The sequence below is a fragment of the Oncorhynchus masou genome, chromosome 25 (genome assembly GCF_036934945.1).
Source record: "Oncorhynchus masou masou isolate Uvic2021 chromosome 25, UVic_Omas_1.1, whole genome shotgun sequence".
NCBI lineage: Eukaryota > Metazoa > Chordata > Actinopteri > Salmoniformes > Salmonidae > Oncorhynchus > Oncorhynchus masou.
In genome coordinates, this window is record NC_088236.1 from 40,005,512 (window position 1) to 40,026,985 (window position 21,474).

The 21,474-nt window shown below is 43.7% G+C and overlaps 1 protein-coding gene across 4 annotated transcripts in view; it reads left to right on the top strand.

Annotated features, from left to right (window-relative positions):
• mfsd3 (major facilitator superfamily domain containing 3) overlaps positions 1-13,123 on the top strand; it is a 35,798-nt gene extending 22,675 nt beyond the window's left edge. For all 4 annotated transcript variants that reach the window (XM_064937706.1, XM_064937707.1, XM_064937708.1 and 1 more), the window contains exons 4-6: positions 1,580-1,680; positions 3,266-3,375; positions 11,625-13,123. In XM_064937706.1, coding sequence (XP_064793778.1) covers positions 1,580-1,680; positions 3,266-3,375; positions 11,625-11,894 — 481 coding nt within the window. In that variant the 3' untranslated portion in view covers positions 11,895-13,123. The remainder of the gene's footprint in view (positions 1-1,579; positions 1,681-3,265; positions 3,376-11,624) is intronic.
• Positions 13,124-21,474: the final 8,351 nt, after the last annotated feature.

Below are 21,474 nucleotides of genomic sequence, written 5' to 3' on the forward strand. Positions count from 1 at the left end.
TGTAATATATAATATATAACTGTAATATAGTATAATTATTCACACCCTTTGTTTAGGCAAGCCTAAACTAGTTTCAGGAGTAACATTTTGCCTAACTAATCACATAAGTTACATGGACTCACTTTGTGTGAAATAACAGGGATTGACATGATTTTTAATGACTACCCCTTCCTCTGTCCCCCATACATACAGCACAGATTCAACAAACAAAAAAACAGGGAGCATATCGGAAGCCTCATGAAGAAGGATAGTGATTGGTAGATGCTAGACAAAAATATGCTAGACAAAAATAAACCAAGATGGCGCTAAGCACAGGCAAGATCCTCAAGGAAAACCTACTTTTAATCAGACATTGGTGGAGGAATACACCTTTCAGCGGGACAATAACCTATAACATAACGAATGTTCCTGAGTGGCCAAGTTACAGTTTTGACGTAAATCTGCTTGAAGATCCATGGCTTGACGTGAAAGTGACTTTCTAGCCGTGACACCCCAACACCTTGACAGAGCATGAAGAGTTTTGTAAATAATAATAGGCTAATATTGCACAGTCCAGGTGTGGACAGCTCTTAGAGGCTTACCCAAGAAGACTCACAGCTGTAATCACTGCCAAAGATTATTCTAACTTGTATTGACGCAGGGGTGTGAATACTTATCTAATCAAACTATATTAGTGTTTCATTTTACATACATTTTTACGACATGATAGTTACAAAGTATTTTTGTAGATGACACAAAAAAAAATACATTTTTAAATCCATTTTAATCCCACTTTGTAACACAATAAAATGTGAAGAAATCCAAGGGGGGTGAATTCTTATGAAACCGACTGTATGCTCACATTAGCCTGAGTTCAAACTAAACTGTGTTCAATGTCAGATGGGTTGTATAGATATCAGACAGTGACACGGGCCAGGTTCGTCTGATTGACAGGGACCTTTTTGGAGAATGATTGCCACAGTGGTAATCCCTAGGTGACACACACACACACACAACGCACACTGCTCTAAGAGGGCGAGTGTCCTGATGGTCATTAATTCACTTCCACGCTGGGGAGGTCCTTAGGTTATTGATTACCACATGAGCCATTCCCACCGGGAGACAAAGCTCTTAGACTATTGGGGAATCGATTAGCGTCTGGCGACACGTCGTGTGTGTGCATGCGCTCACTCGTGTGAGCAACTGTAGAGGGGAAATATTGTGTTTGTTTTTGTTAGCATGCACATACTTCACAGTATTCTTTATCTGTGTGTGTGTGTGTGTGTGTGTGTGTGTGTGTGTGTGTGTGTGTGTGTGTGTGTGTGTGTGTGTGTGTGTCAAATTGCATTTGTCTCTTAGCACAATTTTTTCTATCTAGAACCTAAAAGGGTTCTCCAGCTGTCCCCATAGGAGACCCCTTGTTGGTTCCAAGTAGAACCGTTTTGGGTTCCATGTACAACCCTTTCCACACACAGAGCCAGAAATGTTTGTTTTTTTACCAGGAAACAAAAAGGTTTCCTCTTTGGGGAATAAAATAACCCTTTTGGAACCTTTTTATTTTAAGAGTGTGACTCGTTGTTTGTCTTGTGTGTCTCCACAGTATTGGCTCTCTGATGAGGCGGGTGTTTGTAATGCGGACGGTCAGCATGGTGTTCCAGAGTTCCCTCCTGACTGTGCTGGAACCCTCCCCACTCATGAAAGGTGAGAGAAGACCCGACCGCACTCTTGACTAGGCATCAGTTCACCCACTTAACCATGGACATACAAGTACATCATTGACTCTAACCAGCCTGTCCTTAGCCACTGATCTCGACTTACACGCGCGTCCCTAGTCCCCCTCTAGCCACATTTATTTGTCCATCCGTAGCTCGATATCTTTTTTTCCTTTTACGATGTGGGAGCAGGTGACTGTGGGACTGATGAATGAAGGCAGGCACCTCGATGTAGCCTCACTGACTCATACAGGTAGCTATGAATATTAGACCCACAGGGCTCCCAGATCGATCCGCTTTTGTACATGAAAGCTGCACGGGATGGACTTTACCGGATACCCATACATGCGGCACTCTAACCCACTGGGGTATACAGAACTGGGGACTGCGTCCAAGATGTCCGACCGTTGTTTTCAAGGTAATCACCTCACGTTCGCATATGTCGATTCATGGATGTCCAGGTTGCGTCCTCTAACCCCACATAAACCCCTGTCCCCATGGCGAGGCAAATAACACGTTGTGTCATGTGCGACCATCCACATTTAGGTCTATACATAACATTTGATACTCCATTTTTTTATATATTCTTTTTTATTTAACCTTTATTTAACTAGGCAAGTCAGTTAAGAACAAATTATTATTTACAATGCCGGACTATCGGGGAACAGCATGGTGTTGCCTTGTTCAGGGGCAGAACAATAGATTTTTACCTTGTCAGCTCGGGGATTCGATCCAGCAACCTTTCGGTTACTGGCCCAACGCTCTAACCACTAGGCTACCTGCCGTCCCAAAGTCCATTCAGTATGTTGCATAAGCCATGCATGCTCCCCAGCCAAGCAGAAAGGGGATTCAAATAATTATTGTTGTCAAAAAAGAATGAAAGGGATTCACTGCTAGGATACACTAGAATATCTTTGTAGATCTACAAATCTCAGATCCCCCCCTCTCTGCTCTCTCCGTTTTAATCTCATGCAAATGAAGGAAAGCTGAACGAAGAACAGAAGCTGTCTGTGTGACCTGTTTGAACCTTTGTTGAGCTGTTCACTCTGGAAACCTCGAAGTGGAGGCCTCCCTCTTGTGATGCCAAAGATCCAAAAATGTGACAATGTTTTGCCGCAAAATTCTTAATATTACATGAGTACCCCCTTCTCTCACTCTGATGAGCTGAGTTAGTGTCTCGCTCTCTGAATCTTATGAAATGGAGAAGTCTTATTCAGCAAAACTCGACATCTCTGGTGAATAATTCACCGTCAGTGGGAGCTGAGAGATGCTCTGTGTTGCCTGTGTTCTGCTCTCATCTCCTGAGAGGGAACGACTTGATTGGGGGAACGCGGGGAGACGCCCCCCCCCCCCCACACACTTCTACCTTTGTTCAGCAACAAATCAGTCTCCTCTGATGCACGTTGTGCCACAGAGCTCTCCTCACACCATCCATCCAGTAGGAATTTCTGAGCGAAAAGGGAGATTTTAAATGGCGCTAACGTAGAACCGGATGTGCCGTAATGTCTCGCAGCTTTGTGCTACGGTCATATTGAGACGTGTCAAGTTTCTCAGGCTGTGTTTCTGCCCCTCAGTTATGGCTGTGTTGAGTTTGAGCGTTCAGCACTTCCTGGGCGGCCTCATCACCACGCTCACCTTCACAACCATGATGCACTGCACACAGAGAGCGGAGGAGAGTGTACAGGTAAGAGCCACTCTCTACACACCTGTCAATACAGTACCTACAGTGCCTTCAGAAAGTATTCATCATACCCCTTGACTTATTCCCCAGTTTGTTGTTAGATTGAATTCAAAATGGATAGGTAAAAAAATATATATAATCTATTCTATCTACACACAATACCCCATGACAAAGTGTAAACAAGTTTTTATTTGTTTTTTTGCAAATTTATTGAAAATGTAATATAGAAATATCTAATTTACATAAGTATTCACATCCCTGAGTCAATACATGTTTGAATTACCTTTGGCAGCGATTATTTTTGGGTAAATCTCTTAAGAGATTTTCTAACCTGGATTGTACAATACAGTAATTTCACATCAAGTTAGTTGTTGATCACTGCTAGACAGCCATTTTCATATCTTGCCATAGATTTTCAAGACAATTTTTAGTCAAAACTGTAACTAGGCCACTCCGGAACATTCAATGTCATCTTGGTAAGCAACTCCAGTGTATATTTGGCCTTGTGTTTTGGGTTATTGTCCTGTTGAAAGGTCATTTTGTCTTTGAGGGTCTGTTGGAAAGCCAACTGAACCAGGTTTTCCTCTAGGATTTTTGCCTGTGCTTGGCGGTTTCCTTTTATCCTAAAAAAAAAACTCCTGTCCTTGCCGATGACAAGCATACCCATAACATGATGCAACCCCCACCATGCTTGGAAATATGAAGAGTGGTACTCGGTGATGAGTTCTGTTGGATTTGCCCTAAACATAATGCTTTGTATTCAGGACATAAAATTAATTTTGTTGCCACATTTTCTGCAGTTTTACTTTAGTGGCTTATTGCAAACGGGATGCATATTTTGGAATATTTTTATTCTGTACAGGCTTCCTTCTTTTCACACTGTTATTTAGGTTAGTATTGTGGAGTAACAACAATGTTGTTGATCCAGCCTCAGTTTTCTCCTATCACAGACATTAAAATCTGTAATTGTATTAAAGTTACCATTGGCCTCATGATGAAATCCCGGAGCGGTTTCCTTCCTCTCTGGCAACTGAGTTAGGAAGGACGCCTGCATTTTTGTAGAGACTGGGTGTATTGAGACACCATCCAAAGTGTAATAACTTCACCATGCTCAAAGGGATATTCAATGTCTGCTTTTTATTTTTACCCATCTACCAATAGGTGCCTTTCTTTGTGAGGCTTTGGAAATCTTCCTGGTCTTTGTGGTTGAATCGGTGTTTGAAATTCACTGCTCGACTGAGGAACATTGCAGACACAGTGCATTCGGAAAGTATTCAGACCCCTTGACTTCCACATTTTGTTACGTTACAGCCTTTTTCTAAAATGGAATACATTTAAAAAAATCCTCATCAATCTACACACAATACCCCTTAATAACAAAGCGAAAACAGGTTTTTAGAGATGTTAGCAAATGTATTAAAAACAGATACCTTATTTTAAAAAGTATTCAGACCCTTTGCTTTGAGACATTGAACATCCTTGATGTTTCTACAACTGGATTGGAGTCTACCTGTGGTCAATTCAATTGATTGGACATGATTTCGAAAGACATCTACCGGTCTATGTAAGGCCCCACAGTGGACAGTGCATGTCAGAGCGAAAACCAAGCTGTGAGGTCGAAGGAATTCTCTGAGACAGGATTGTATCATGGCACAGATCTAGGGAAGGGTACAAAAAATGTCTGCAGCATTGAAAGTCCCCAAGAACACAGTGGCTTCCATAATCCTTAAATGGAAGAAGTTTGGAACCACCAAGACTTTTCCTAGAGCTGGCTGCCCAGCCAAATTGAGCAATCGTGGCAGAAGGGCCTTGGTCAGGGAGGTGACTAGAAACCTTCCAGAAGGACAATCATCTCTGTAGCAGTCCACCAATCAGGCCTTTATGGTATGGTGGCCAGACAGAAGCCACTACTCAATAAAAGGCACATGACAGCCCGCTTGGATTTAGCCAAAGAGCACCTAAAGGATTCTCAGACCATGAGAAACAAGATTCTCTGGTCTGATGAAACCAAGATTGAACTCTTTGGACTGAATGCCAAGCGTCACGTCTGGAGAAAACCAGGCACTGCTCATCACCTGGCCAATACCGTCCTTACAGTGAAGCATTGACTGGGAGACTTGTCAGGATCAAAGGAAAGATGAACGGAGCAAAGTACAGAGATCCTTGATGAAAACCTGCTCCAGAGCGCTCAGGATCTCATACTGGGGCGAAGGTTAACCTTCCAACAGGACAACGACCCTAAGCACCGAACCAAGACAATGCAGGAGTGGCTTTGGGACATGTCTCTGAATGTCCTTGAGTGGCCCAGCCAAAGCCTGGACTTGAACGCGATCAAACATCTCTGGAGAGACTTAAAATAGCTGTGCAGCGACGCTTCCCATCCAACCTGACAGAACTTGAAAGGATCTGCAGAGAAGAATGGGAGAAACTCCCAAATACAGGTGTGCCACGTTTGTAGCGTCATACCCAAGAAGACTCAAGGCACTAATCACTGCCAAAGATGCTTCAACAAAGTACTGAGTAAAGGGTCTGAAAATGTATGTAAATGTAATATTTGTTGTACATTTACAAATATTTCTCAACCAGTTTTTGCTTTGTCATTATGGAGTATTGTGTGTAGATTCATAAGTGTGAATTTAAAAAGAATCCATTTTAGAATAAGGCTGTAACGTAACAAAATGTGTAAAAAGTTAATGGGTCTGAATGCTTTCCTGAATGCACTGTAATTTTCTCCTGAATGTATTTAGGATTGCCATAACAAAGGGTTTGAATACTTCTTGACTCAAGACATTTCAGCTTTTTTTATATATATATTTGTAAGAAATGCCTAAACACTTTGTCATTGTCCGGTATTGTGTGTAGACCAGTGGCACAAAATCGCAATTTAATCCGAACCAAAACATTGTCTGGCTGCTGCACAGATCCTATGGATGCTCTAGTCTAGAGCGCCTGGTTTAGTTGTGAGTATTTTGTTTTTCTCGAAATGGTTAAACTAGTGAGAAATATTTGATCATTGAACAAATGTGAATTTGCTTCATTTACGATCTTAAATTAAGACATTGAAATATTTTGCCATGTATAATTATATACAATGTAAATGGCGCTACTTTCCATGTGGACAGTATGTGTTACTACATTACACAAGCTGACGTCTTAACCACATCCTTTTGACCTCAGATTGGTAATGTTAGTATAAGCGTTTATAGTCAGCACGATGACACAAGTTCAGTAGCTTAAAACAGACCAATATCTTTGGTTTTGTAATGCTGATTTCTGTCATATTAGCTGGGGGTCTCAGGACTTTTCTGTCACAAACGGTACGTGTAATTGGGGACGATCTCTCTATAAAAGTCGCTGATCACACACCAATAAGCGGACTTGACAGTTTAACTCTCACTTAAATAAGAGCCAACCGTTGACACTGGTGATATCCTATGGCGGGTCCTGATTTGTTGAAGAAAAAGAGATTTGTTTCCCTTTCCTTGATGGCAGCTTCACGGAATCCTCGTTTATTAATGGCTTATTAATTTGGACACATTAAAACTGTTTTTACATTATCAGTATATCTTATCAACAGGACGCAGCAATGTCATCATTTTCAACTGAAGTTTTAGGAATATAAATTGAACTTTCAACAGCAATTTCCAATGGTACTGTAGTTTGAGGTCAAACCTGCTGAATGAAAAGCTATTTTTTAAGTATCTTTTTTTACCTTTATTTTACTAGGCAAGTCAGTTAAGAACAAATTCTTATTTTCAATGACAGCCGAGGAACAGTGGGTTAACTGCCTGTTCAGGGGCAGAACGACCTTGTCAGCTCAGGGGTTTGAACTTGCAACCTTCCGGTTACTAGTCCAACGCTCTAACCACTAGGCTACCCTGCCTTCAAATGAGTGGATTCAGCTATTTCAGCCACACCCGTTGCTGACAGGTATATAAAATTGAATACATATATGTATATAAAATCTCCATAGACAAACATTGGCATTAGAATGGCCTTACTGAAGAGCTCAGTGACTTTCAATGTGGCACCGTAATAGGATGCTACCTTTCCAACAGGTCAGTTTGTCAAATTTCTGCCCCGCTAGAGCTTCCCCGGTCAAATGTAAGTGCTGTTATTGTGAAGTGGAAACATCTAGGAGCAACAACCGTACAGCTGCGAAGTGATATGCCACACAAGCTCACAGAACAGGACCACTGTGTACTGAAACACGTGTAACAATCGTCTGTCCTCTGTAGTGAGTGTTGCAACCGAGTTCCAAACTGTCTCGAGAAGCAACGTCAGCACAAGAACTGTTCGGCGGGAAATGGGTTTCCACGGCCGAGCAGCCGCACACAAGCCTAAGATCACCATGCGCAATGCCGAGCGACGCTGGAGTGGTGTAAAGCTCGCCGCCATTGGACTGCATTCTCTTGAGTGATGAATCACGCTTCACCATCTGGTAGTCTGACGGACTAATCTGGGTTCTGGCGGATGCCACAGAACACGATCTGCCCCAATGCATAGTGCCAACTGTAAAGTTTGGTGGAGGAGGAATAATGCTCTGGGACTGCTTTTCATGATTCTGGCTAGGCCCCTTAGTTCCAGTGAAGGAACATCTTAACGCTACAGCATACAATGACATTCTCGAAGATTCTGTGCTTCCAACTTTGTGGCAACAGTTTGGGGAAGGACCTTTCTTGTTTCAGCATGACAATACTCCCATGTGCAAGGTTCATACAGAAATGGTTGGTCGAGATCGGTGTGGAAGAACTTGACTGGCCTGCACAGAGCCCTGACCTCCACCACATCAAACACCTTTCGGATGAATTGGAACGCCGACTGCGAACCAAGCATAATGTTCTTGTGGCTATATAGAAGCAAGTCCCCGCAGCAGTTCTCCAACATCTAGTGCAAAGCCTTCCCAGACGAGTGGAGGCTGTTATAGCAACAAAGGGGGGACCAACTCCATATTAATGCCAATGATTTTGGAATGAGATGTTCGACAAGCAAGTGTCCACATGCTTTTGGTCATATAGTGTACCAGAAATAACCAAAACAGGTTTGCTCTGCCCATTTTTAGTTGCCTTGCTTGGTAGATTGACATTTTTAAACTCAAGGTTTTTTGGGGGGGGGGGGTGAAAAGATGGAGCAGGTAGCTATGCTATTTGGACCAGGCTGCGGCGATGTCATGCAGACTTAGACTGTCGTTTTTGTGTTTATACTTTTTCATAACGACAAGGACAAGTTTGGTGTTGGACAACAATAGAATATTCATGCTTTAGTCCTTGCCAAAGCTGGTTTAGATGAAAGGCAACATTTTCACAGAGGCGTAGGTGGAATCTTTAAAGAAAATACATGAAAGATACCTAGTTCCAGAAATGAATGTAACGCGTTTGTTCCCAGCTACACTGTTCAGATGTAAAGAAAAGTAACACCTAGAACATCATTTCCCATGGCCAAGTCAGGTCCTAGGTGTGAGAAACAAATTATATTCAGCTTGACATCATGTTTTAATACATAAAGATATTCTCATGGAATTTTAAAATGTCATAGGGATGCATTTGCTCCATTGTTTACATTTTTGTTGTTGCCCCACATTTTGAAGGTCATGCACACATTTACAGAATGGAGCTCTCAGCCATTTACCTCAGCTTGGAGGAGAGGCTTCTACCTAAGAGGATGAGGGTTTGTCCGAACCCCGTCGCGGCCACAGGGGTGCTCTGTTATGTAAGCCATCGAAACAGAAACTCCTGGCTGTGAACAAACGCAACAAAGAGACCAGGCTAACCTGCTCTGTTCTGTACCCTCTCTGCTTTCCCCACTTTTCTCTTTTTAAAGTGCTCGTTCTATGGAGTTAGGTCATATCCTGTGGTGTCAACAGGCAGGACAGGTAGCCCTCCTCAAAGCAACAACACCCACCCGTCATCTGGGACTGACAAGCCCTTTTTCTTTTTCACTCCCTCTCTCCCTTTTTCTCTTTTTCATTCTCTCTCTCTCTCCCCCTCGTCTTTGACATAACTTATTTTTTGTCCCACTCAAACTGGGCCATCGCTGCCTGGAGGTGATCCGTTTGCAGCCTCTCAAACATCACTCAATCAATTCTGAAGGTGATGAGTTGCCTCGGTTCTACCAAGGAGTCGGCGACTAGGAAAGCTACACCAAGGAGGATACAGGGCTGTGTCTGAGCAATTAAGGAAGAAAAAGCTAATGAAACAAAGCTCATCACAAATCCTTGATGATAAAGACAGGCGATAACCTCCGGGGTTAATTTGAAATGTTCTCATGACACATATAGCTGCCTGTTATTTTAAGGTCATATCCAGTGACGGAAAGCTGATACCATGAGTGCTTGTCGAGGGCCCAGGAGAGAGAAACGGAATCCCTTAAACAAGTTCGCTCGAATAAAAGCACTTCACTTAACTCGGGTCTACAAGCGCTCCGGCTGTGTGAACCCGGTTCAACCCAGCACTGGACTCTACTGAGACCCAGCAAAGATGCCTGGGAAATGTCTCCTTTACAGCTCGCCCATTTTGCCACCAGTGACATTTGTCCGAGTCGGGTAACTGGCTAAGTTTCTCATAGCCACACAGGAGCTATATTACACAGCGTCAAAGGCACAACAAACGAAGGCCTTTTCACTGCACAAAGTTTTAATAATCGAAGTCATCTGCTCACCGTAATCATTCAACAATGTTTTCCAAGGGAACCTACTCCTCTTATTGAGTTAGGTTCCTTTCACTTTGTTCATGTGGATTTCGGCGTAGCCAGCACTGCATGCCACAGCAGATGCTTTAGTGTCTTGTGCTGAAATAAATACATTTTGTTAAGTGGTTAGTAGTTTGTGGAGGTGGTTTAAGGCCAGGCACCACACTCATAGGGTACTTGTTTACCCTTAATGATATCACAATCAACTTTTACCAGTTGAATGTACAAACACCAATAACTTTTTTGTATTTCCATTTTTTTTCTGAAATATTTTATTAAGATATGCAAATGAGGCAATGTCTCATTAAATATGCACATATTTGCATATCGCGCAATTTTTTTTTCTGGACACTGGATGAAGTATGCCTAAATATTTTTGTTTCATTCTGTTAAGACACTCCAGGACCTGACCTGTCCATAAATACTTTTTTAATCTTTCTATCTGTTTAATGCTGAAGTGCATGTTTTCAAAGAAAATGTTATCTAGAATAAAAAATTGACAAAATATCAACAATTACAGAGAATATATCTAAGGATAACCACACTAAATGTGATGAATACAGATGTATCTGAGAAAATTGTCTTTGTATGCGAAAAGAGTGACTTTTGGGAGAAATTACACTGAATTTATATTGTAGTACACACTTATCCAGAGCGACTTACAGGAGTAATTAGGGTTTAAGTGCCTTGCTAAAGGGCAGATCAACAGATTTTTCACCTAGTCGGCTAGGGATTTGAACCATCGACCGTTTGGTTACTGGCCCAATGCTATTAACCTCTAGACTACCAAACACCATACAGCTATTTAGACCCAATCACCATCTCCTCCAAGTAAGTTGCTAAAGATTGTCCAGTTTGTGACATTTTCAATGAAATGGGCTTTTTAAATTGTGTAATTTAATGTCGTACGCTTTGCAATTGTTGCTGTATGTCCAATTTTAAAGTGGTTATTTTTTTACGCTTTTTGAAAATAATAATAATGGTTCGAAATACCAACATTGGCACACTTGAAGTCTGTTGGAGTAAACACATGAGTGTATGGAATAGGGTTGCACCGTGTGTAGGTGTCAGTAGAGGGTGGAGACCCACGAATCTCCGTTAGTTATGTTGTGTTGCTGTGGGCCTGAGAGGTAGAGTCTGGGATGTTAGGTAATCTGTGTTGGTCTTGTCTCTCTCTCTTGCTCTTTCTCTCACTATTTCTCTCTCTTTCTCCTCTCTCCCTCTAAGAGCCTGCAGGCCTGGACCCAGATACCAATCACCAGCTGGCCTCCATCCACACATTGGAGACAAATCTCAAGCTTTATCATTCTGGCTCCCTCTTCAATTACTCTTTTGGTTCCTGTCTTCTTCTGTAGTATTTCCTTCATTTTCTCTGTCTCCTGTCCCTCCTCCTTTTTTTGTGGGAGTTTGTCTCCCCACTGATTTTTCTCGCAAACACCAGTTAAAAGACAAGCGATGACCACATACCTGAGACAAAAATGTCACCAGAGTCCAGTTTTTTTTTTTTCTCTGCCCTCGCCCCTACTTAACCCTCTCCTTTCTCCCCTCTCCTCTTCTCCCGACAGGCCACCCACTACAGTTTCTTGTCCACCCTGGAGGTACTGGGGAAGCTGATGTTCAGTGCCCTGGCGGGGGGTCTGGTGGACTGGGTGGGTTACCCCACCGCCTTCCTCCTCTTCCTGGTTCTCTCGGCCGGTACAGCCCTCCACGTCTGGAGGGCCACGGATACCGGGGCCCTCAGGGAACAGCTGAAAGAACAGCCCAAGCTCTTCCCCAACAGCTCAACCATCCCTTATGTAACTGCTTTAGCACCCCCCCATCCAAACCAGCAATGATCCATGCCAACACAATCCCTCTCACTCAGTGGTCCCCAACCCCCTGGTCTTTGAGAGTAATACTGTGTGCATGCAGTTTTTAATTGCCCAGTGCTAACATGTCTGATGAAGCTATTCGAGGTGTCGATGATCAGTTGAGTCGTTTAACAAGGTGGGTGTGGGGTTAGAGATTTTTCCAGGACACCGATGAGTAGTTGTATGGAGTTGGAGGATTGGATCAGTAGCATAAGGGATAGGGAGAACAATATAGGGGAAAGCTGTTAAGGGGTTATTGGAGGACATACCATCTGAGCCATTTTCATATATGCCAAGCCACCAATAAAACTTAAGCCAGCAGTAATACTTATCCAGGGATAAACCAGCAATGAAGGTTCTATATGTCTTATCAGTTTGCCATTGCACTAGTTCTGTGGCGACGTTTACCAATCCCTACTATCTACTACCTCTGTTTAACACTGTAAGACATGCAGAAGCCTAGTGAGCTGTATAGTACAACGTTTGCTAGCTCGAGAACGATTTTGATTAGAGATAGCTAGCTTAAACCATTACACAGCGTCATCTAGTCTAGGTTTGTTAGCGCAATTAGGGAACTAAAGCCTTACATAATGCATGGTGGCAAGTTATCAAGGATTGGATGGATTTTCTTTTTTAATGGATTTAGGTATTGTTTTTATGAATTCTGGAGGGGGAAAAACACTTGCTGCTTGTTTTTCACCTACCTGCTGATATTACTTGTTTCTGTTATGTGTAAAGTTATTAAAAATTACACACACCTTATCAAATCACTTTTTAGTGGGCATGAAACATACAGCTGCTGAAGCAACTTACATTGTGGTGCCTGCTTTTTGTTTACGAACGGTTCACTGGACAGGCGAGAGGCATCGACTGGGAAAGCAACGCAAATACTCAGCCAATGCCTCACACCGATCGAATACCGTCTGTCTTTTGATGACCATATCTCTCATTGTGATGGCTGAATGATAATATAACAGATAGTCACAGGGATGACAGGTCAGGGAGGTGACATGGGACCTAGGCAGTTTCAGATGGGGACAGCCATGGGGACATAGAACCAGAGCAGCCATGTTATGAATTGGCATGAATAGCAGGGTCACTGTGACCAATGCAGCCAAGCCCACTCTAATGTAAAGCATTTGTTGCAAAGCACACCCCCGTCTCTGACACGTGCTAAGAGACTTGCACAAAAATAAAGCTGCTACCCAAATGTCTATGTGCCGCCGTGTATGTCTGCTTGTCACTGTAGTAATGTCATATCCTGTAAAAAAACAAATCTTCTACCTGAACCTACCCATTTTTAATACCATTACTTTGGCATCAGTCTAAAAGGAAATCACAATCAATACCTGTAAACTGTAAAGATGGAAGCATAACACTAAAGGTAGACTATGCCGTTTAGATGAGCGCGATGTGCATGGGTGTGCTTCGCGCTGCTACAACGTAGCTGCGGCGCTTAGCTCTGCTTCAACATTCTTAGTTGTTGCAGAAATTGACACTTACTTCGCGCGTGCGGCGTCGCCTCGCTGAGTCTAGCTTTAATATCAACGTAACACCGGTATATCCCATTTATATCCAGTGACTGAATGGGATTTAGGCTAACCATTTCACCATGCCAAATCTTGGGACACAATTATGAATTCCTCACACACGTCTCCCATATATCCACCCTATATCACTTTGGATCACGATCTCATTACATCTGTGCCCTCCTCATAACCATAGCTCTGGTGTGTGTGTGTGTGTGTTCGAGAGAGAGAGACCCCATCGTCTCCCATTAGCACATCTGCCCTAAGGGTGAATCCTCAGCCAAGTCAACCTGCATCTCTCTCCTCCTATACCGCTCCCCTTGTTTCATGAAACACACTCATCACAATCTAGCTACAGCATTGATATTTCTCAGAAAGCACAGGTGGTATAGACATTCTCAACCCACATTGATTATGTTGGGCTCTCGCTGTCGAAGAATGAAAACATAGGTGTTGAGAACAAGAACTAAGCGAATGACCATCTAAACAAAAGATCCTTTTAAATTCAAACTCAACTTTGAGCGATGGTATCACTACATGTGCCGTGTTCAGGTTTCCTGCAGGATTACAACACTGTTGGAGCATTACAATGCCTAATTTGGCTGTTTCAAACCAGTTGTAATCCTTGTATTTCCTACAGATGTTATTTACCAGAAATGGGGGAAACCCAACACTTGTCTGCCTCTGCATTGTAGGTAAGCAGGCAGAAAGTCCAGACAAAACAGTCCTACCAGCCAAGAAATGTTGTTTCCTTGCCAGCTAAAAGGGCAAGGCATAACACAATCAAATATTAGATTCTCTGGGAAGTATTGAAACTGAAACGGATACGTCAAAGTTGCACAACACAAAGACACGACTCACAGACGCTTATGCATTCGACTCCCTTGAGCTTTATCAATGTGAGACTGAGTTTCCTGATGAATCACTTCAGTTCAATCACTCGTGCAAATACAGCTAACCCCTTCAAATTCCTGGTGTGTCTTCGTGGAGCTGCTCCCGCGCTGGCTGATGGACAGACATGTAATCATGACATTGCCAGGGAGGGCTTTTCACAACACACCCTAAACACCGTAGCGTGGTGCAGTTAACCCTCAGCCAACGTGTCATGGCAGGTTGTCTATAAGACGCAGAGAGGGTGAAGGGATGGAGTAGCAGAGGGAAGAGGCGGGTGGGGGTTTGGGCGAGTGGAGCGGTGGGTTGAAACGCGGGGCGTCTTCTGCCATGGCCCTAATGGCTCAAACGAGGCTGTGAGCGAGTGGGGTGAGGCCAGGGATGGGGGCGAGAGGGACCCGCGACCCACAGTGAAGTGACTCAACCACAACAGCATATGAGCTGGCAGCTTGTCACATCTCCACCCATCAGAAAGGACTCTATAGGCCCCTCTTTATTGGATTTGTCCCTACAGTCCAGCTTCCATCACTTTTTACAGTAGTACTTCACTATATGTACTAGCTCCCAGTACTGAACACATCACCATAGACCAAGCATGTCTCCCTTTTGTATTGTTTCGGAAGTGCATTGGTGGAATCACGAGTCGCACACAAACGCACACTTGAAGGTATGGCGCTGTCGCCGACACACTGCTATATTTTGTCTCTCAATGGGACATTCATGCAGATTAGAGTCAGCCTCTAAAAACAGTTTACTGATTATGTTGTCAGGGAGTACAGATTATTTATGAAAATTACTACTGTTCAAATGGAATGACTATGGAATTTAGGATTCTACTTGAATGCATATGTTCAGCTGTTCTTACTACACACTGGACAGATACAGGGGTCTGTACAATCTGATTTCGACTCATTGAAACCAATATGGGTAAATCCCAATTTGTGAATTGAAGATTAAACTGAAACTCAGCGTGATGATGTTGCTACAATCATCAGGAGGAACCGAAGATATTGCAGGTGAGCGCGACGCACGACGATGCACTCACACGAGTGAAGGCTGGTGGGAGGAGCTATAGGAGGACGGGCTCATTGTAGTGGCTGGAATGGAATTCATGGAACGATATCAAACCACGTTTCACTCCGTTCCATTTATTGCATTCCAGCCACTACAATGAGGCCGTCCTGCTATAGCTCCTCCCACCAGCCTCCACTGACTCACACAGAGTATTTGCACGTGTGCACAGGTTCACCTCTGCTGCAACGTGATAACTGCAAGTCAACAAAAGCCAAGAAGTTGAGTTTTGTGCTCTTAGGGCTGGATTCAGTCCGTGTCTCTGAAATGCATTCAAATGTAAAGGTCATTTCCCATTGAGCCGACATATGCAGCATTTGCCGTGAATCCAGTCTCCATGGAACGCAGGGACATTGCCTTTATTTTTCAATCGAGGTATAACGATACCGATTGAATCCATCCCTTAGTTGTTGCGGAAGTCGGACCGATACTGCTGTTTACTTTGTGCATCAATCACTTTAAATTCCTCCAGTAAAGTAGCAGAGTTGAAATGGAACATGGTCAGATATAATAAGAAGAAAGCGCTAGCTAGGCCTGCGCTACCAAAATGAGGGTGAGCAGTGAACAGTAGGACTAGACCATCCTGTGATGCTCCCAATTCTGAAATGTCTGTCTTCGATGAGCTCCATGGACCACTTGTCTCTCACCAGAAGAGATATCACCCGAGCTGGAGAGGCTAGTAACGGAATGTACATGATGTTGAGGTCGGCGCTACAGTCATGTGATCTGTGCTGCATACTGTATGCACTGTCATCCACATGGTAAGAGAGCCAACTCAGAGGGAAGGGAAGACACCACTGCTGCTACAGTATTTATCCATCCCCACGGCTAGGGTTACTCCTCAGGCCTTAGCTAATGAGAATCTGAGCCCTGCTGTGGCTCCTGCCTCTGTTCTGCAAGGCAGGCTCCAACCCTATTACATCCCGATCCGCCATTGTGATTCTGGTTCTCACAGTCACAGTATCTGCTGTCTCAGCTCTATACACAGTCAAGGTTTCCTGAGTGCATGGGTTCCACTGATTAGCGCATAGGAGTGCAGTGATTGTTCGTCAAGATAAGGTAACAGCCACGGTGGCATTCTGCATTCTTAAAATGGGAGCACTTTACGTTACAGCACAATACTAACTTGGTAATAGTGTGGTAACAAGTTATTGTTACTCACTATGAAGACATTGTTTTGTCCAGGTCCCTCTTCATTTCAGTATAACTATTGTTTTTCAAATGAATACACCTTAAAAGGTAAATGTGAAACTTTTCTCGCTTTCAAAAGTCAACAGCAGGGTCCATAAAATGTATTATATAAAGCAGGGGTATTTAAGTCTTATAATGGTTTGGTGGGTACTTATATTTTGACTATTTCACAAGTGTGTTTTATACACGTGTGAATTTGAATTGTGGGGTGGCAGGTAGCCCAGTGGTTAGAGCGTTGGCCTAATAACCGAAAGGTTGCCAGATCGAATCCCTGAGCTAACAAGGTAAAGATATGTCGTTCTGCCCCTGAACAGGGCAGTTAACCAACTGTTCCTAGGCTGTCCTTGAAAATAAGAATTTGTTCTTAACTGACTTAAATAGTTAAATAAAGGTAAAAAAATGTTGTTTATTGCATATCCCAACTCCCTCTGAGAGTGGGGCCACTGCCAGCCATTATCAACAGCAACCCTGGAGCAATTAGGGTTACGTGCTTTCCTCAAGGGCACATCAACAGATTTTTCACCTAGTCAGCTCAGGGATTTGAACTAGAGACCTTTCTGTTATTGGCCCAAATCTCTAACCGCTATGCCACCTGCCTCCCATTTTACGATATGAGGTCCGGAGTACTGGTTTTCTATTTTACCTGATAATTAATTGCACCCACCTGGTGTCCCAAGTCTGCAGAGGTCCAGATTTGAATTTGAGGGATATAAAAGGTTTATCCAGGCACCTCAAACACCCACTCATTGTAATGATGTGTACAGTAGCCGTGATCTTGTTCATGATGAATGGGAAACAAATACAACCAGTGGTTGCAGCCTAATTGGCCATCATCTGCCCTGGTGTCACATTCTCTGTATGCTGTACCTCAAGTTTGTGGCGGACCTGTCACGAGGTGGAAAAGTGATCTGGATTGAGAAGGCTTAGTGAAGTAGACGAAGACAACACTTTCAACCAACAACATATTTTAATAGGGCATGAATTTATGGTGGGTACATTTGTAACTTTAAAAACCATCATAGTTCAAATGAAAGAAACGTGGCACAGGAAGTGATGCAGCCCAGGGGGCAGGCTTCCATTTTTTCAAGATCTCCATTTAGCACAAACGCCATTTGCTCTGACCAAGCGAAGCCGCTGCATGCTCAGGAAAAGGATGCCTTCCTGTGCCCAGGCCTTGCTGACACATGTCAGATCTTACAACGCCTGGATAGGTATTTATGCACATCATATGTTATCAATCCGGCGGCACTGTCGATGACATGGCACGCAACCATTAGTTGATGCGTGCAACGTCCGAGCAGAGGACCGCCACCACAACCTGGGTTCCACCATGCCTCCGGACTGCATTCACTTCCTGTGGGCGGCTGCCTAGAAGACAAAAATGAACCAATAGGACTGTTAGTTAGCTTAAACATGAAAATAAGTCACACCTGTGACAGTCCCGTCTCTGGATTTTTAGGGGCTCTATTCAATCAGATCCTCTTTAGCCGCAGTGTCGGTTGGGAACTGGGTTAGAGCTGTCAAATCCACAAGCGGCTCCTGGAATTATACTTAAAGAGTACAATGCCATTGGCGACACGGAGTTACATTAAGGTTCCAATTCAATCCGCATCGCAGAAGTTCATGTTTACGGTGTGATTGAAATTTAAAGGCAATGTTCCCGCTTTGGCGTAGACTGCATTTCCGGTAATATGTCGGCTCAATCAGAAATGACCTTTAAACGTTCTATAACAGAATCTGGAACTCTTCAGCATTACAGACTGAATAGCGCCCTAAGAGAAATCCCATGCAGCCTTGTTTACAAGTTCAAAGACTGGAATGTGAGACTTAATCTACACCTCGATTAGGCTGACAGAAATCCTCATTCATTTATTCAATCATTTTAAATTCGAGCATCATTATTTCTATAAAGCCTACACTTTCTTTTTATGGACTTCTAACGCAAGTGTTACGGGTGTGGCTTTGTGACAATGGTCAAGAATAGTTGCTCACCAATTTGACAGCTCCAACTCAGTTATACATCCAACATGGCCAAAACATCAGCTGTGTGGGAGTCGGCTATCAAAGGTTAAAGCTTGATCTGATTGAATCTAGGCCTGAATCTGTACATCTAAATTCTGTAGGAGACAGCAGTCAGGGCCAGTGGACCCAGAAGAAACTGATGTGAAATAGAGATGGGCTGATTTAAGGACAATTCTGCCACTTTATAACCAGTTGTTATGCTTTTAGTATATACAGTGCATTCAGAAAGTATACAGACACCTTCAGTTTTTCCACATTTTGTTACGTTACAGCCTTATTCTAAAATTGCTTAAATTGTTTTTTTTCCCTTATCAATATACACACAATACCCCCAGAATGACAAAGCAAAAACATATTTAGAACTGAAATATCACATTTACATAAGTATTTAGACCCTTTACTCAGTACTGTGTTGATGCACCTTTAGCAGCAATTACAGCCTCGAGTCTTCTTGGTATGACGCTACAAGCTTGGCACACCTGTATTTGGGGAGTTTTTCTAAATCTTCTCTGCAGATCCTCTCAAGCTCTGTCAGGTTGGATGGGGAGTGTTGCAGCACAAGTATTTTCAGGTCTCTATCGAGATATTAGATCGGGTTCAAGTCCGGGCTCTGGCTGGGCCACTCAAGGACATTCTGAGACTTGTCCCGAAGCCAATCCTGTGTTGTTTTGGCTGTGTGCTTAGGATCATTGTCCTGTTGGAAGGTAAACCTTCACACCAGTCTGAGGTCCTGAGCTCCCTGGAGCAGGTTTTCATCAAGGATCTCTCTGTACTTTGCAGCGTTCATCTTTCCCTCAAACCTGACTTGTCTCCCAGTCCCTGCAGCTGAAAAACATCCCCACAGCATGATATCGTCCACATAAGGTTTCCCAGTGTAGGTTCACAAGGAAGGGACACTCGTGATTCTTTTATAACTTGAAGCTATTTCTTTTCACACAGTAACAATCGAGATGGGACACAGAGGTGGTCATAACACCAACCTTATACCTGTATTACATAGACATGCAGGGAAAGGACAGGCTACCCCATTCAGCCTGAGCCAAGCTACTAAGGCACTAAGCCGCTAAGCATACCGTCGCGAGACACACGGACACAATAACACCCCAAAACAAAAGTAAACGGGACAAATAAAAAAAGATTCACATTCATAAAAATAAAAAGCATGAACAGAAAGAGAGAGAGCGAGTTCACGGACTGTTTTTCATCTATCGCCAGATCCAGTTACCATCGGGGAAAGAACAGGGAGGTAGAGACTGCGACATGTTTTAATCTCCGCGAACAATAGTGTTGCTTCTTCTTTTTTGGCGCCTCGGAACACCCAGAGGGGGAAGAGGTGTCGTCTTTTTGCGCGGCTATTGTCTCGCGGACAGCAGAATGGCCTGCTGGGTAACCTAAGCTGGGAGGTAAGGGACGAGCCGGAGCATCAGGTGTTGGAGTGTTTCCTCTCCCGGTGATGACTTTATGTTTGTTTGTAGAATAATAAGAGACATGGATACCTCTCTCGATCTGATACGTCTTCCACACGCTATAGCTACTGTACTACTGTATCCTGTACTCTGTCTCCTGCTTTGTTTTACTCCTCTTCCCCCTCATCCTCACCATCATCTTCTTCCTCCTTCCCAAGCTGAGATGTATTCTTCTGATTAATAAAGGACAAACTTTCCCAATGGGATCATTCTATCTTTAGATTTCCCTTTAGGAACTACGAAAGGTGTTAGGACATCCACGTCGGTGCCGATCCATGTCCTTTATATTAAAAGGAGTTACTCTGCTTTGGATTGCATTGCCGGTTCATTTCTCTATTATTTATGCGACAGGCTTGGTTAAGGTTATGTCAAGGAGGCTCAGCTGGGATGGCGGGGGACTGTTTAATAACTCTTAGCAGGAGATGGTAATGACTTGAGGAAGTAAATGACGTGGAGGCCATGTGACTGTATGATACATTTTCTTTGTGTTTGTGTGTGTGCAAGTACTGTATGTGTGTGCGGGCTCAGGGTGACCTGGAGGCCATGATGCCGTTCTCTATCTGAAGTACTGTATGTGTGTGCGGGCTCAGGGTGACCTGGAGGCCATGATGTCGTTCTCTATCTGAAGTACTGTATGTGTGTAGAGGCTCAGGGTGACCTGGAGGCCATGATGCCGTTCTCTATCTGAAGTACTGTATGTGTGTAGAGGCTCAGGGTGACCTGGAGGCCATGATGTCGTTCTCTATCTGAAGTACTGTATGTGTGTGCGGGCTCAGGGTGACCTGGAGGCCATGATGTCGTTCTCTATCTGAAGTACTGTATGTGTGTAGAGGCTCAGGGTGACCTGGAGGCCATGATGCCGTTCTCTATCTGAAGTACTGTATGTGTGTAGAGGCTCAGGGTGACCTGGAGGCCATGATGTCGTTCTCTATCTGAAGTACTGTATGTGTGTGCGGGCTCAGGGTGACCTGGAGGCCATGATGTCGTTCTCTATCTGAAGTACTGTATGTGTGTAGAGGCTCAGGGTGACCTGGAGGCCATGATGTCGTTCTCTATCTGAAGTACTGTATGTGTGTAGAGGCTCAGGGTGACCTGGAGGCCATGATGCCGTTCTCTATCTGAAGTACTGTATGTGTGTGCGGGCTCAGGGTGACCTGGAGGCCATGATGCCGTTCTCTATCTGAAGTACTGTATGTGTGTAGAGGCTCAGGGTGACCTGGAGGCCATGATGTCGTTCTCTATCTGAAGTACTGTATGTGTGTGCGGGCTCAGGGTGACCTGGAGGCCATGATGTCGTTCTCTATCTGAAGTACTGTATGTGTGTAGAGGCTCAGGGTGACCTGGAGGCCATGATGTCATGTTTCTCATGTTCTGAGAGTCCTTTAGGTGCCTTTT